General features: G+C 36.3%; 1 protein-coding gene across 1 annotated transcript; it reads left to right on the top strand.

Annotated features, from left to right (window-relative positions):
- The first annotated feature begins 216 nt into the window (after positions 1-216).
- Positions 217-17647, top strand: LOC106622730 (serine-rich adhesin for platelets). Its single transcript, XM_036368275.2, has 6 exons — positions 217-500; positions 709-777; positions 10502-10624; positions 12217-14476; positions 16077-16491; positions 16978-17647. Exons 1-6 carry the CDS (start codon positions 288-290, stop codon positions 17111-17113), a joined length of 3216 nt encoding a protein of 1071 aa, XP_036224168.2. The 5' UTR covers positions 217-287; the 3' UTR covers positions 17114-17647.
- Positions 17648-18213: the final 566 nt, after the last annotated feature.

The following is an 18213-nucleotide window of genomic DNA, read 5'->3' as shown; positions in this document are numbered from 1 at the left end:
CGTTAGCAACTCTGCGCATAGCACACCTGCGATCAAAATTAGCTTAGCAGAGCGGATTGCGGCGCGTGCACACGATCTTAGCCGCACCGAGCCATTGTTTATGTCGTGTGTATGTATGTATGTGCTCTTAAATATGCAAATGTATTGTATTGTAAATGTCAGCACCTACCGGTGTGAAGACGATCTGCTGTGCGCTGCATAGTCAGTAGAATTTAGACGCCGCGGTTGGTGTAATACACGCCGCCAATGTTACGGTTGTAAATTAAATTAACGGAAAATTCACAACGATGAAGAACGAATGTGCGAACGATTGTAAAAGTTCTTCGGATTTTAAGAATAGTTTTGCTCATGAATATGAGGGGGACGAATCAATCGCCTCCGATTCGGACAACATTTACACACATTATGAGCCCTCGGTGCGTTTGTTGCGCATACGAAAGACTATAACGGAATCGTGTGGTTTCCATTTGACACGCACCAAGTGGGATCCCTATCCGTGGGTGCGTATAAGTGATTACAACGGCTTCATTGCGCATGCTTAGCGATAAAACAAACGCCTAGCGTTCGGCTCTCAATCGCTGAGCTCAACATAAATAAATATATTTGTAGATACATAAATACATTATGTAATTTTGTAATATTATTTGCTAACCACTTTTCCTTGCCGTTTCCACTCATGCATTCGTTCTCGATTTCCATTGTCATTAGGTGAGCGCGGTCGATGCGCATACCGCAGCGGAAATGAGCGGTCTGAAGTCGGGCGATTGTGTGCTGGAGGTCAGTGAGTTCCACCAAAAGCATGAAAATTTAATATAAATGCAATATAATGCAATTAATTGCCAATTATTAAGACTTCAATGTGTGTGTATGTGTGTGTGCTAAAATATTCTATTTGTATTCATTCATAAATCGCTCAAACAGGTTTCTTTTATGGAATAAGTATAAAATATTTTTAGTTTAAGTTAGTCAAGAATTTTAGCACAAATGCTTGAAAGTGAAATCGTTACTAGATTAGTTGAATAATTTACATATGTATGCTTAGTTAATTGTCTAAGAGTTTCACCAAATCGAGGAATTAAGAGATTGTATGCGGGGATTTTGTTAATAATTATTTTGAGATGGCTTATATTAGTCTAATACATATATAATAATAATTTCGAAATTCAATTTAGCGAAACCGATTTCTATCAACAGTAATTTAATCAAAACTCTTAAAAATTCTAAGCCCACAAAATACCGAACTTCAAAATTGATCAAGTTAAACATTTTGCGAATCAAAAAACTAAAATAGCATTTAATATATCTATCAATATCTGGATTTTGAAAACCTTAAAAGTCAAAGTAAAGTAAGTGAAAATAGCCAAATTCTATTCGCTTTTTAATTTATAAACCTAAAAATTGAAATTATATATAAATAAAAGACAACAGATTTCTAAATTCAAAACAAAGCAATTTATAAATTTGAGAGCACTAGAAAGCGGAAAAAAATTCCTAAAATCGAAGCTCAAAGTTTTACTAATTAAAATTACAACGTTTTAGGATCCTTTTATTCAAAATCATATAAAATGCTATCAAAATTAAATACATAACATTTTAACATATCAAATTCATATCAGAGTCGGTACGAAGTTCTAAAATCAAAATCAATTCTCTCATAATTTAATTGAAATACTTAACTGCGAAATTCAAAAATTACCCAATTCCAAATTAAAATAATTCAAAATACAATAAGTCCAAAATCGCTAAAACTCGAATCTCAATTCTTACAACCAAATTACACAGCGCTAGATTCGCATATTTCTAAATTCAAAATAAAACTCTTCAAAAGCGTCACAATAGTAAAGAAAATGTTTAAAAACATTGTTAAATTTTTTAATTATATGTTGTGTAAAAATTCAATATTAACAAAAGTTTGTTTGAAATCCAAAAATGTTTCATTTCCACTTCACTTTCCTACTTTAGCGGGTTCAAACGCAGATAAAAATTTTAGAAACGTTAAATAAAAGAAAGTTCCCACTGTTTTGAGTAAAATACTATGTTAAAGGTATATTGAAAACTATTGACGTCACTTCTAACAGCAAAACCTACCCCCGATGTTATTAGTGCTGCTATGTCTCATTAGAAGAGTCGTCGATTTTCATGATCCTATATATTCAAAACGGCAAGTTGTTACGTTAGAATAATTTTAAAATTAAGTTAGGGTTTTAATATTCCTTTGGCATTCGCTCCCGATATTTTTTAATATTGTCTTTGATTTTACTTCATAATTTTCCAAGTTCAAACCTACTGTTTCAACACAATAGTCGCGAATCGCCAGGACATCCATGTCGTATACGTAATTTTTGACGGAGAAAAAGAAACTTTCGAATATCGAGTTAATGTGGTGGGTATGGAGTTGTCGTGGCTATAAACTAAAGCAAAAATAAATGAAGTGCTGCCAAATATTAATTTTTAAATGGATGGTTAGGTGAGAGTTCAACCAATCCTTTCCTGAACGACAGAAGCAAGTGCTTGTATGGAGAACTTTTTTATTTGACGAAATATCTTCACTAAATTTTGCATCATATATAATAGCCGAAGGCAATGGTGCAATTTTCGAAGAAATTCTTCAGATCGAATCAGTATAAAATGGCGCATACAAATTTACCGATCGGAATCGAGTGCTTGTATGGCAAATTTACACAATATTTTATCAAAAATAAAGTTCATAATCCTAAATTTCTAAGAATAATATAACTTCTAGCTAGTGTTCTAAATACATATGTATACTTATCAACTTTTACGCTTTTTATCAAAGTTACATCAAAGCGGCAGACAAAATTTTTACAATCGAACACACGCTCTGTTAAATTAGTGTTAATTACTTTCATCACTTATTTGTGCAAGTATTAAAAAGCATTTGTTATCATTATTACTCTTTTATGACGTAACAATGTCGCAATGTATGTAATGATTTTTTACTGTTTTTGTTGTCATTTTCGCCAGTTATTACTTTAATGTTAATTTTTTTTTTACCTTTGAGGTGGATTCATTTGCTGTGCTATATTTTTAGCATTTGAGAGTTTTTGTCAAAAATACATACTTTTATTTTCTCATTCATGACTCTCATTAAATAATAACTCTCACACCCATGTACTCGTACATATATTTAACATTGCCGTAATGTGAGCTGCAGTTTTCTTTTTGTGATTCATATGCAGCTCGTGTCGAGACCGTCAAATGCATTCGGTTTGTTGTTTATGTATTTGCATTTGTTTTGATTTTGTAAACAATTGTCGCAGTTTGTAATACGTATAATGAATTGGCAAATGTGATATCTTGGCATGCGCTCAAGATTAATTTATTTTTGGAACACTTGTTCTAATTATATCATTGAGTGGTTGACTCATCTTATGAAATGTGAGATATAGTTATTTTATTTTTGCACATAGCATGAGCGCAAGAGCAACTTTGACTGCATTTACATACCCCGATGGTAATAATAAGCTTGTGATAGGATGAGAAAAATTTATATTGTAAATAAATTATATTCATAAAAGACCAACTAGTTTGAAATTTCATCTACGGAGAAGGTCGAAATCACTAAAGCTGTGGCGAGACCTCTTTTTCGTGCCTTCGGAAATCGTATGTAACTCGAAAAATATTTCAACTTTTCTCCCAAAAGTTTAATGTTTCTTCTGAAAATATTTATAAATATACGCTTAATATTTTAAAACAATTGTTACAGTATTTTTTTAATCCTAAAAATTTCTTTCCTCTTTTGCTGTCCCAAGGTATGCCCCTAAATTTGTTTAAATTCCAGGCAGACTGAACAATAACAAAAATTGAATACATTTGGTTTGTAGATAGAGCTAGTTTTCTATCTACCTATCTATCATAAATTTTATATAAAATTCATCTTTTATTAACATAAAATTAGGTACAATGGATTCATTTTAAAAATGGATGGATAGTTTCAATATAAATTTCAATTTATTTATATATATTTTCTCACAAAAAAATATATTTTCATGCAAGTTTGTATCATGCCCTTAACTATGCTTCATTATCTGATATATATTTCAGAGCTATGAAATTTCTCATGATTAAATCGTCATCCTTATTGAAATTATTATTGATAATTATTTGCTTGAATTTTCTGAATCTAGCCAATCTAGCTATTCCAAATTCCAAAGACTTTGCTATGCCTAGTGATACCATTACGCGAAGTCACGTGGCTCCATTTAATTTTCTTAACTCATAATTGCTCATCTTTATGTGCAAAACACAAATATTTGTTGTCACATTAAGTATTGCATGCCGTTCTACACGCCTTATCTACATGTTCTACTCACACCACTGTTAAATTAGTCGGCAAATATTTTTGTTTTAATTTTGTTTTCAAATTTATTAGGTAAAGTAAAAAGTTCGTTCGGTTTTTCAAAAGATGATAACTTTGTGTGCATTTGTCCGATTTAAGTCAAATATGCGCCGTTTTGTTCATAAACTTGTTGCCAACGAAATGCCAACTTCATTATACCCTTCTCGTAGAAGGCTGCGTCCCTATTGGCAAAAAACTCGGAGAGCCAATTTTCACAGGCCTCTCTTGAGGCTAACTTCTCACCATTAAGCGCGTTCGCCTTGGACAGGAAAATATGGTAATCACTTGGTGCCAGGTCCGGACTATAAGGTGGGTGCATTAGGACCTCCCATCCGAGTACCCGGAGCTTCTGGCGCGTCACCAAAGACGTGTGTGACCTGGCGTTGTCCTGATGGAACACAATTCGGCCTCTGTTGATCAAAGATGACCTTTTCTGGATGAGTGCTGCCTTCAAGCGGTCCAGTTGTTGGCAGTAGAGGGCCGAATTGAGCGTTTGGCCATAGGGGGGCAGCTCGTAGTAGATGATTCCTTGCCAATCCTACCAAACACACAGCAAAACCTTCCTGGCCGTCAATCCGGTCTTGGTCCGATTCTGCAGCGATTTGCAGATGGAAATTCGATCCATCATGTTTTTTGCGTTAGTTCGTGTGGCACCCAAACATCGAGCTTCTTTTTGAATCCATCACGTGACGGTCTGTTTCCACTATTTCCATGATTTTATCGCAATTTTCGACGACAGGCCTCCCGACGCGTGGTACATCTTTGACATCGAAATTACCGGAATGGAACTTAGCAAACCACTTTTGTGCTACACGTTCGTTTACAGTATCGGACCCATAAACTAAATTAATTGTTTCAGTCGCTTTGGCTGCTTTTTCGCCTTGATCGAAGAAAAATTGTAAAATATAGCGAATTTTCTCTTTGCTGGTGTCCATCTTTGACGAGCGTTCACAACGTACTGAGTCAAACAATCAAAAAACTGTCAAAGACAAACTTTTGGCGCGTATAAACACGTTTTCAGCGCCGTATCGTATGACATAATGCGATACGTAACACTAATACAATGGACAATAACGCCATCTCTTAGATAAAAACCGAACGAACTTCTTACTTTACCTAACATTTTGCATTTTAGACAGCAAAAGTCATGATTTTTTGGTAATTTTTAAATCTGGAATCTGCAAAATGTTTTCATATATTTATAATTTGGTTTATTTTCATTGAAAATATTTAAATTATTATGAAAACATTTTTCTAATATTTTTAAATAAATCAATGGCAATATTGTAAGAAATTTTCTCTATTTTATTAACTATTTTGTGTTGTGAGTTAAGAAATTTCATCCACTATTAAATTGTTTGGTTTGGTGTAGCTTTGTCCACATCTGTACTCGGTGAGGTAGTTAGTTTAAACTTTATTGCTGCTACTAGATGTCAGCTGACAGCTCTGGTTTATATATATATATTTTCTTATTACCTCACAATTACCACAAATTATCTCAAAATCTGAGGCACCAAAATCAGTTTAAATCAGTTTTATATATGTGTGTGGGGTCATATATAACCTTATGTCTATATCGAGTAGTTTTTTTGAAGAAAATTTTAATACTCTAACTGAAAGGATGATAAACTATAACATATAAAACCACCAATTCCAGATAGCCTATATTAGAAATACGTCGAGCTACCTTTCTTAAATCAATTTGGAAATTCGGACTTCCTCAGTGTAATAAATTAGTATTTCTTGATAAGAAAAAACTTATGGACCATTTTCGTGTGATGTAAAACCAAGTATATAAAGAACATTTTGAAATAAAGTATTTTTGTATACTTGCAAATATGCCTATATGATACATACATATGTATAGTATGATGTTTTATACTGAATAAATTAGCAAATTGTTTTGAAATTATTACGGATAATATTTCACACAAGATAAAAATACCCGCGACAATCTTAAATAAATATGTACAGTTGTTTTGCTGCAATATATATGTATGTACATATACATACATATAGACAATAAATATTTGAAAATGTACCAAAGTGAGTTGTTATGGAAATTCCTAAAGCGTTTGCTTAGCAAATATTTGCAGTAAATATAGGATCATGTAATAAATTCTACTTGTAGTGTATTTGTTTCCACAACGCTTATTGCTAGTCGCACAAATTAAAGAATTTAATGTGAGTGAATAAAAAGCAAACACTTGTCGAGGTGACTTTGGACTAAGAGCTTGGTAATAACTTAATATACTATGTATAATATATGGCATATATTTTTCTAACTATTCCAATTTTTAAAGTAAACCCCGACCGTCAAACAAAAACAGCTCTCTGGGATATATATGTTATTATATGTATGTATCATAAGTGTCACTTTTTGATGCAATCAACATGTTTCATTCGTAAAATTTTCCGATCGCATATTGTTACACTAACAAAGGCTTGTTTAATGGCGTTGACAAAGTATTTAACAAGATTTTAATGACGTTATATTATTAGCTCACTATTTTGTTTAAGTGCTGTTCAAGTAATGTAGTCTCTATGTGATGTATTTTATCACAGATCGAAGAGGGCTAAGTGAATATTCTTTATAAAAATTTAATGTTAGCAAAGTTAGATCTGAACAGTTTTTTCAGAGATTATACCGTTTTCTTGATCAATAATCCAGGTCAAATTTGAAGAAAATATCTTCTTTTGACTTGATATTGATCGGTCCGTGTTTTATAACAGCTACATGCTTTAGCGGCCCGATATCGGTGGTGTGTGCAAAATTTCAGATCCACACCTCAAAAACTAAGGGACTAATTCGCATATATATAGACGGACAGACAGACAGACGGACATGGCTGAATGAGCTCAACTCATCACACTGGTCATTTATATATACCTATACTTTATAGGGTCTCTGACGTTTCCTTCTGGATGTTATAAACTTCGTGTCAAATTTAATATACCTTGATCTGGGCTACAAGTAAGGTAGTGAGAGTATAATTAAATCACCCAAAACAGATTTATAATAGATTTAATGCGCTTTCTATATACATGATGCCTTACTTCAGGAGGTTTCTGGCTAAATATAATTGTCAAGTATGATAAAGATAGAATCTAATCTATGATAAGTCGAGCCAATACTGTGAAGCATTTCTGCAGTAAACTTTGGGAAAGCTAATACCTCATTTATCCGTAACCATTTACCCAGACCCACCTAAATTGGAAAGGTATGCAAGATGCACAAGCTGACGGAACACTTAACCTCCTAAAAATTTTGACCTTCGTTAAAAAACTTACAGACACTTTCGCTTAATTGTTTTCAAAAGTTAATTTTTTCCGAAGAGTAATATTTATATAACCATTTCACTATCTAAACTTTATTTTCACATAACTACATATGTTTAATCGATATATAATCACGACTAAATTATAATTGGGCACAACGTTCTCATCCGAGTATTCTACTAACAATATTTTTATTCAAAAGCTATTGCATTTTTTTTTTGTCATTTTGAAATGTGTTACGCATATATTTTCCGCATTGCCAGCATTTAGAGGAACACTTGCTCAGGCATGTAATGAAACCCTCCTGCCGCTTTTCATCCGCTCTTGCTCCAACACGCTTTGAATACGCACGCTACGCAGCTTAGAAATTGAATGGGCACTTATTTGTAGACAAGGTCAGGTTCAGGGAGCAAACTAGAACCAGTTACATACATACACACTACACACCTATATGTACATATTATAAATATATATATATTTTATGTAGTGGTGTATGTACATCAAAAAATGCGTTTAAGCAATAAGCCAACGAAACGAACAAAACCAATAAAAATTACAAGAAAGAAAAAAATAGCAATAAAAAGTGGCTGCGGAAGCTGTGTAACTTAACAAACTGGTTTCCAAATTGTAAAGCATTGAGCTCGATAGAAAAGCTTCCAAGTATGTATTGTACATATATATGTGAGTACCTCTCAACTAAGCTTAAAGTGCGCTTAAGCCGTGCGGTCGATAAAGCAGTTGCAACAGTGAGTTTGAATTTTATGAGTAGCGAAAAGCAAGAGAGTACAAAATTCTTCACTCATTTCACATTTTTGACATTTAACGGTAAATGAAACTTTGCCAAGCCTTTGATAGGAAGCTTTACCGGCACAATTATCTCTTTCTAATTGTCGTGCTGACATAGTTTGTACCCCGGCACACAAATGCCGTGATAATCAGAAGATAAATATAAGTATATACACAAATATATATTGAACTGCGTTACAAAAACAAAAGCAATAATTCGGTGTCATTATTCCGACTTTCAAGCGCAGCGTCGTCAATTTAAGCTATCGATTTTCCATTTTACCTTAGACAAAGCAACAAAAAGAACTTTTTTTTAGCTCCACCCTAATACTTACGCATAGGCATATACATAAATGATATATGTGCATAAAACCGCATAAAAGGTCAGCTGTACATTCACATATATGTATATATCCACATACTGCATACATATGTACATATATCCCTACATACATACATGTATATCAATTTATATTAGTAGTGCATTTCGCAATACGGTTGGTAGTTAACATACAGGTAGTCTAAAATCAGTAGTAGAGATATCAATCTGCAATTTCACTCGCACTTCAAATTACCAACCATCTACTTGTAGAACCAGGCTGCTCATAACTAACACTTCACTCCGTTTGATTCCCAACAATATCATTTACAACAAACACAGCATCTTTTTTTTAGAAAAATTCGCTAAGTGAACACCGACAGCAAACAAGTTGACTTGTGCTGACGCTGTCTGACTTCGCGGTGGCTCACTCGAAACTAACGGAATAATTGTCAGTCATTCACTGCTGGCTAACATAGGCGCACATTTTTTTGTTGCTAGTTCAGTATAAATATAGTTTTGAGTCGAAGTTTTTAGAGACCGTAGGTACATATCAGCGAATATTTCTTGAAAGTACCTTTGCTTTGCGCCAAAGAGATCTCGATATTTTTTTCGTTAGCCATTGTAACCGGAGCGAACCCAGATTTGGATATAGTGAAGAACTGCAACCACAGTGTTCTCTGAAAATGTTTAAAAACATTTCGTATTGCGACCACAATAAACTCATTTGATTTAGCGAAAAGAAACTCCTGTGTTACTGGAATATAAATATTTCTTATTCTTACTGACCAAGTCAGAATTGTGCTAACCTAATGCTAGTATAGAATATAGGACTGTCTACCCTTCTGTAAGCTTTCGGGCTTTGTTGTATTGTGTTGTTGCAACGCTGTCATTGATTTGGTGAATACAAGCTGCCGAATTTTGCCGCAATAGCAACAACAACAACAAGCAGAAATAACAAGAGAAACTTGCAGGTAAATATAACCACAAATTCACTCTCGCTCGTCACAAATACATACGCACAAACAGATGATAACTGTGAGTATGTATATATATATATATATATATTAGGGTGGAGCAAAAAAAATTTTTTTTGTTTGCTTAGCCTGAGGGTAAAATTTGTGGATTATAAAAAAAAGAAAATTTTTGGAAAATAAAAATTTGTTTAGCATCTAGAGGCGGTCCACTCACTTTTAAAGTAAATTTCAAGTAAGTGTCTAGAAGCTGTAGGAGTCCTCCTTCTAACCAGTTAAAAGTTATCAACTTAAAAACAAATTTTTGTGGTCATTATCGGAGTTTTAAAAAAATCTTAAGCGACAACATGCTTTCCTAAAGCGTTAAAATTTATTTTGAGTCAGAAACCGTAAAATTCGGTAATTTTTATATATGTAAATGTGAAGAGTTTAAACCAAAAAAAAATTTTTTGTCCAAAAAAAAGTTTAACTCAAAAAGTGTGGGCCGCCTCTAGATGTTCAAAAATAAAAAATTTTCGCTCCCCCTAATATATATCTATAAATATATATATATATATATATATGTATATCTCGCATCTCGCATCTTTGCCGCTTTGCTTCACATTTAGTTTATTACTTGATATGCGTGTATGTGTGATTTATGCCGTTCTATTTCCACTTGCATATGTGAACTCTAATACTCTCATTTATATATATATGTGTGTGTGAGGGTGTGCGCGCGCGTTACTCGTTTTGTTCGTTTGCAAAATGCGGAAAATACAATTTTTAAAATTTCATTTTTAGGTTAATGGCGAAGACGTGTTGGGATTGCGCATAACGGATATTGCAAAATTGGTTCAAGCCAAATCAGGACATGTCACGTTGCTGCTTTGGAACTGTGGTAGTGATTTCAAATGTGACCCGGAGGTAAATTTTGCATTCACATTGCATCCTCACAAATAGTTTTATGTATTTGCCTTCATATGTGTATGTGTGTGTATTTGTGATTTAAGTAAATTATGACATAGTTTGTGTGGAAATAATAGTAAAGTGAAAGCAAAAACTGCTTAGTCTACTGTGCTACCGCTTTATTTTGCAGTTGAAAAGTCATAAGGCTTGCTGTAAGCCAAATTGTTGTCGATATATGAATAAAGAAATAAAGTAATAAGTACAGGAAGTAGTGAAAATGGAATGGCGACTGGAATTTAATAAATAATTTCTAAAATTTTGTAGAATGGAAGTAGAAATTTATAATGAGCAGTAAATTTAGTTTACAACAGGTAAAGACTTTTAAAATATTTAATTTTCAGGATAATTTAGTGTATTAAAGTTCAGAGTAGCCACCGTTTTGTGGCAAATAAAGACTTGGTATTTATATATAAAAGGAAAGGGCTTAAGTTATAGGCAATATATACACTCTGTATTCTTCTTTTACTCTTAGAAAAAATTTCGAAATATCAAACGAAACTTACATATAAATTTTACACTTCCAGTCAATCGATTTCGTTGTAAAGATCGCTTTGAGATTAGCAAACACCCGAAGACTTTCGCTTCACATACAAAAATTATGTTCAGATTTCTAAAATCTTACATCGTAGAGAGATTTTTTCTCGGTTGACCCCTTACAGTAGAAAAAATAAAGTATGTTTAAAGATGGCATGGACGTACTAGATGATGACCTAAATATTGCGAAACTAAAAAAATGTTTAAGAATACTTCATTAGTAAGAAATTGTTGTATATGTGACATAAGTATCTTGAGAAATTCAAAAATTAGCGAAAACTCTCACGTCCGAAAATTACAGGTACTTCATTTTCCCTATAAGGACTTAGTGTATAAAAAAAAACCAAGCAATAATTTGTTGCTAGAATAACATTAAATAGCATAAAGTATTTGTTCTTTCTTCTTTGAACAGGATTGGTACTTTGCCTTAGCCCATAATCATCTAACATATAATTAATATAATAGCAGACGTCCACCAGAAACACTATGTCGTTATCTTGACAATTGAGAATCACTTACAACAGAAAGGTATTAATTCTGTTTTACAATTCATTAAAACCTTAAAATTTAAGACCGCAAAATAAAGAATTTACCTTAAAATGAAGAGTAGTCTATTAGGAAAATATAAAACTTTCTCTTGACAGTCTGTAGTACATTATTATTGCTACTCTGAGGAGCATACCATTTTGAACAACCAACCAACCATTCATCTTCTACATTTCAGATTTGAAGTCCAACATCATCTCATTAGATATACTCGAAAAGGAAAAAAGATTTTCACTTGCTCTGAACTAAACTTTAAAAAGCATATTATCTAAAGCAATCAACAAAAACTACCCGATAATTAATCACCAGTCGATAACAACACAATTCCACTCAGCATTCAATCACTTCATAGACTTTCAATCATTCATTCGAACTTCCTCACTTACATTATAATTAATTGCAATTCTTTATATTTTTTAACGCTCGTTCTCACTCTTGGTCAACTTGCCAACAACAACACCAACACACAGAGCATTTGCTGTGCGCCAATGCCACGCACACTCCAACGACTCGCCACCATTGTACAATCCATATTGACCATAATCGAGTGTCCCGTCTGCTTGGACACCATCGCACCGCCGGTAATGCAATGCCAGAACGGTCACTTGCTGTGCCTTAACTGTCGCATACGCGCTGAACGTTGTCCCATCTGCCGGGACCGCTATACGCCACAGCGCGCTTTAATTGCCGAGCAAATCTACGCAGCTATCACGAGCGCATACAATTTGTGTAGCGGCAATGAAGACAAATTACGCCAGAAGTTATACGGACCGAGCGGAAAATGTGAAGTGAAAGTGCTGACTAGACGTTGGCGACGCGCCGAGGCGGCCAAACAAACGATTGATGACTGCGTTGCGCAAACGGAAGTTAGAACAGCGAGTATCTACGCAAAGCGGAGCTGGCTGAAACCGAAACAGGGAAACGGAGCGGCGTCATGTGCGGGTCAACATGTGGCACCCGGTGGTGGGCAACCGGGACATTTTAGCTTCACGAATGAAACGAACACCCCATCGAAGGTGGATGCGCAGACGGCAGACACAGCTGAGGCAACGGAAATGTGTGCTACGAAGTGTGCGAGTAAAAGAAAAAAAATTCTAATGAAATTATGGCATGCTAGAGCCACAACCATGGAGAATATCTCAACAAGTGTTGCAGCTACAAGTGGACAACTGAATGGCAAAGTTATTGGTATGAGCAGCATTGATAATGGATTGTCGATGTCTGTTGGTGCAACGACCCCAGCAACAGTGACGCAAATTCATTTGGAACCCTCCAGTGCGCGTCCACACCAGTCAACGCAATCCATTTCGCATCGATCTGTGCGAAATGCCAGCAGCGAAGTGGAAACGGTGATGAAAAATGCACAAAACCACTCGACTTTGAGTGACAACAATGGGGGCGGCGGTGGCAGCGGCGGCATGTGTGAGGCGGTGGAAGACACAGCAGCCGAAACGAAAACTCCCGCATTGTTAATGCGCACACAGCAACAGACCGAGACGAGTGTTGCGATGATAATGCCATTGAATTGTGCGACAACAAGAAAAACAATTTTAAATGCTACAACAACAACAAGTGAGCTGGCGCAGGTAAATGCCGTGTCAAAGGTTTTCACGGCAACATCGCCACCAACAGCAACACCGAATACAAATGACTCCACATCAGAGCGCGAAAACAAGCAGCCAACGGCCGAAGAAGAAGAAGAGGAAAAAGAAGAATTTGAAGCAGTTAAAGAATGGATAAATGGAGAAATATCGCCGATGCAAGAGCACGTTCAACCGCATTCACAATTGAGTACGTGGCAGCAGCAGCAAAATCAAAGGCAGCGACAGCAGCTTTCAACTGCCAACAGCTCAACTGACAGCCAGTCAACAGAGCCGACAGCAGTCAACGTCATCGCCATCGCCGTGGAACGTTGCCCGACCATGCTGCGAAGTCAACCGCCGTCTCAAAGCATATTTAATGACTACAAAAATAACAAACAGCATAAAATCTGCAATTGTCCATCATCCACGTTGCTCTACGTGGACACGCGCCGTCCCGCCAGCCGCACGCTGAGTTCTACCACTGAATATTTAAATAAATTCTGCCAGCCAGCAGCAACAGATGCAGCGCTCCGTACATCTGCCGATCCGAGGCAGTGCAGCGAAGAGTGTTTGGCAAGCAGCAGGAAAAACTCCAACAACAGCATTGGCAGCAGCGGCAGTCGCAGTGACTGCACTTCTTCAGCGCTTTCACTTCTAACACCTGCCTCATCGCTTTCGTCCGGTGTGTTCTCCACTTCAGTGGATCCAAACGATTCAACGGCGTCAATTGAAGCATGCCGTGCGTCGCCTGATGACGCTACAGAAATTACTGCTATTACTGTGCACAAAAATGCGTTGTTATCGCCAGTGGACAGCTTGGGACAGTCATCATCAATAACTTCGTCGTTGCGTTCTTTATCGTCTTTGGCATCATCGCTCTTTCCATCAACGGCATCAGAGAATGCGCCGCTTCCCTTAATGGCGGCTGCAAGCGCTGAAGCGTGCCTCTCTGATGTCGCACTTAATTCTACTTTCATTTCTTCGGAGCAATCTGCTCAGCTCTACCCTACGGCAACAGCAGTCACACCTTCGCATTTGTCCAATATGAAATCTACATTTTGGCGCCAACATTTTCATGAAGCTGAAGATGAACACACGAGCGGCGTGTTTCGTTGTCCTTGCGACGGTTGCGACGTAAGATTTAACGGTGAGTAGAATGTTGGTAGGTTTCGGTTGAATTATGTGATCAATAAGGACTCTTGTCTAATGACCACTTCCACTGAATATTTTGGTTCGAGTACAGGTCCCTGGAGGTAAAGTTCTTCCTTAGTTTCGATTATAATAACCTAACTTCAATCTTTAACCATTTGAAGCAAGCTCGGGCGAGCCAAGTTCGAAACTTCTTGATTTTGTTAAGATTTCTTATCCGTTTACCGATATTTATAGGATAGCAATAACCAGAAGAGCGGAAATCTTAATATTGGGTTAAGGAGTTAGATATAGAACAATCTTATACAGTTTCAAAAATTGTTTACACATCGAGGGCCAAAGTGAGGTTAAAGATTATGTTTCTCCACTATACTAAGTTTGCCACGAAGCTTGTAGCACTCAGAAAGATATATCGGAGACCTTGTAAAATGTACAAGTATAGATAAAGATTTAGCCATGTTTGTTTGTTTGTCTGTATATACGCAAACTTGTACTGAGCTATGTATAGATGTACCTCAGTTTTTGGGATATCGATCTAAAATGTTGCATACGTTCTTTTCTCCCCAAAGAAGCTGCTCGTTTGTCGGAACCGCCGATAACAACCATTATAGCGTGTAGCGGTCATACAAACTGAAAGATTGAAATCAAGTTTTTGTATGAAAAGCGTTTTCATTTGACAAGAAATCTTCATGAATTTTGGCATGGGTTATTGCCTAAGGCAATGGTGGAAGCTCCGCAGAAATTGTTAAGGTTTTTTTGCGTTACTTTACGCTACAAGAGACTAGTGATTTGGGTTACAAAGCTTTTGTAGAGAAATCATCGTTTCTTATGAAGAGATTGCGGCAGTTCTAAATATCACATAAGATCAAATTCTTATTCTCTTCTGGATCCTTTTTAAATTGTTCGAACATTCAATCTAAATCCGAAGATGTGTGAGCTTTTTCACGGAGAGCTTTCCCTGAGTCTTCGAAAATGAATGCCAAATGCATTGATTTTTCCAAACTACTTTTAGCAAAAGCAAAGATACAATACTTCCATTGTTAGAAATGTAGCTTCCTGTAAGTTTATCAACATTTTCTTGAACATTGCGACAGCGACCAAGCCTCTTCGTTTCGAAATAGTTTGACGAAAGATTGTGTGTTCGCCGAGCACTTCGGCGCATGCTAAAAGGTGTTCGGCTGATTATACCACAAACCAAAGCTTTAAGTTTGGGGTTCGGTTCGGTTTATATGGATCATGACTAAATATATAGATAGACAAGGTTTGAATGGTGCCCTGAGGCTTTCTGAGGTTGCAGTAAGTGAGTTGAGAAGCTTTCTTAATTTATTTTGGTGGAAGACTGGGTCTGCTCGTCATTCCGCGTCCTTTGCATTAACCCCTTTTTTGATTATAGACCCTAACTTTGGACAAATTCTTGGGCGATTAGTTTCTACATTCTTTAGCTTTTCAGGGCACTATATCTCATTTCACCAACTACTTAAAATCTAATGTTATTAAAACAAATTTTAAATTGCTCACCACATTTGGTATAGTTTCTTAGAAAGAGATTTTCTTTTCATTTGAATTTTGAATTTCTTCATTCACTGTCTTGTTTATAGTCTCATCACAGTTACAGCGACATGTCAAAGTGGAGCATCGCTTACCAATATTGCGCTTCGCTGGTGATGAGCGCGCATTCGTCGCTGTACCACTGGGGCAGCCTCTGCCGGATGCGGTGCTTATACTGGAAGCGGGCGCAAACGAAAGTGCAAACAACAGCAGCAACAACAATAACAAAAACAATCCGGATCACTGCAATGAGGACAATGCGCTCAGTGATGCATGGCGTGGAGTGGACCAGAAGGACAATGTGGATTGCGTAGACGGACCATGCGCCAAGGACAACAAGGATGTGCAGGATATGCACAAAGCCGGACAAGATATGGGAGGAAGCAGGGTGAATGCGTACTCAAGGCATATTGAGAAGCAACTAGAGCAAGCTAGAGAATGTTGGATTAGAATAAAAGCGCACGAGTAAGTGTACGAGTGCATCTAACGGCACTTGCGAATATATGTTTATGTGTGTGTGTGTATGTTCCATATGACCCTTATGTATTGACAAGCTTCTGTGTTGCTCACAAAAGCGGCTGAAGTGCAAAAGAAGAGAGGGGAAATAAAAAATAACCAAAAAGGCGCCACTTCAGCGAAATCCTTTGCAACAAAAAGACAAAGGCGTCTATTGAGAAATGTCAAAGTGAAAGAGTAGAATTGCAAAAAGAAGGCTTCAAGTGCTTGCCATTGCTGCTGAAATTGCATAATTTTCTAACCGCTTAACATCTGCGGCAACGAAGTCACGCTTTTAATAGCTTAAGTGTATTAAAAGCACTTTAAAATTGTTTTACAACAACAGACCATTGTAAAACTGTAAATTTATAAAGTCATTAAAAAATTACATCACATTTTCCTTCAACAAAATTTAATAAACACACTTTTTTATAAAAACTTTCACATCTCTTTCAGAGACTTCATTCACACGACGGCGTTGTTGCAAGCAACCGCAGCGGAAAGTGCTGATTATGTGTTGAAAATGCGATTAAGTTGTGTTGGTGATACGACACCGACGACAGAAGGACCCACAGCGGCCATCGAGCTGTAACTGGTGCAACGGTCACCATCGACGTGGCGTATACAGCGCCACACCGTGGCTGAGCTAAACGCAACCACAACAGAACACTGTTAATGCTGCAACAAATAGTAATAATAACAACAAAAAGGCGTTTGCTTGCAGCAACATCAGCATGCAACCAATACAACAATACAAACAAAACAACTGGCTGTTAGAGCCACCAGCACTTTGGGCACGGCTTAATGCCACATCGGCGGCAGGCAATGGTCCTATACACCACCAATAGGAAAAACAACAACAAGCGCGTTCATGACTACAAAGTTCAAAAGTGAAAAACCACAACAATAACACTATATTCTATATATCTAAAGCGCAAGTTTAGTTGGCCCATAATTATATTTTTATAAAAAGTATTTAGTAAAAATAAGCCAAATTTAGCAAACACTCTACGATAATCCTTAAGCGTAAATGAGAAAAATGATTGCTGAAATTATTATATACATTAACATATATACATATATATATATAATAAAAAGTAAAGAAGTAAATTCTATAGAAACCGAATTTTTTCCACAATCAATATATTTTTTTTGTAATGATTGTATTTTTGAGAACATAGCTTAAAAAACCTCTGTCTAGACCTGTATAACCTAGCCTTTGTCTTAGATCTAGTCTATTTCTTATAGATACCAGTAGTGGATAAACAGGCCAAAAAACTTTTACTCTGTAATTTTAAGCCTTGATAATTAGTTTCGACGGCGGATGGAAAGACTCTTAGTTCCCGTTTTCTTCAATAACTTGTTGCCATTTGAAGCAGTTTCATAATGCCACTCTCATAGAAATCCTCGTCCCTGTGGCCTAAGAACTAGACAGTCGGTTTACACAAGCTGCTCTTAAGGCGAGTTTTTCACAACCAAAACCATTAAATAAGTAATCCAAGATAAATAAGTAAGGTGGTTGCAAAACAACCGCCCAACCAAGATCCCGGATATTCTACCGAGTCACTATCGACATGTATGGCCTGGCGTTGTTCCGAATTAACGCAGTTCAATCCCTATTGGCCCAAGCTTGCCGCTCCAGAGCGGTTGCTTCCTTCAAGCGGTTCAATTCTTGACAATAATGATCCGAAA

The sequence above is a fragment of the Bactrocera oleae genome, chromosome 2 (assembly GCF_042242935.1).
Source record: "Bactrocera oleae isolate idBacOlea1 chromosome 2, idBacOlea1, whole genome shotgun sequence".
Classification (NCBI taxonomy): Eukaryota; Metazoa; Arthropoda; class Insecta; order Diptera; family Tephritidae; genus Bactrocera; species Bactrocera oleae.
This window is presented reverse-complemented; position numbering and strand designations above follow the sequence as displayed.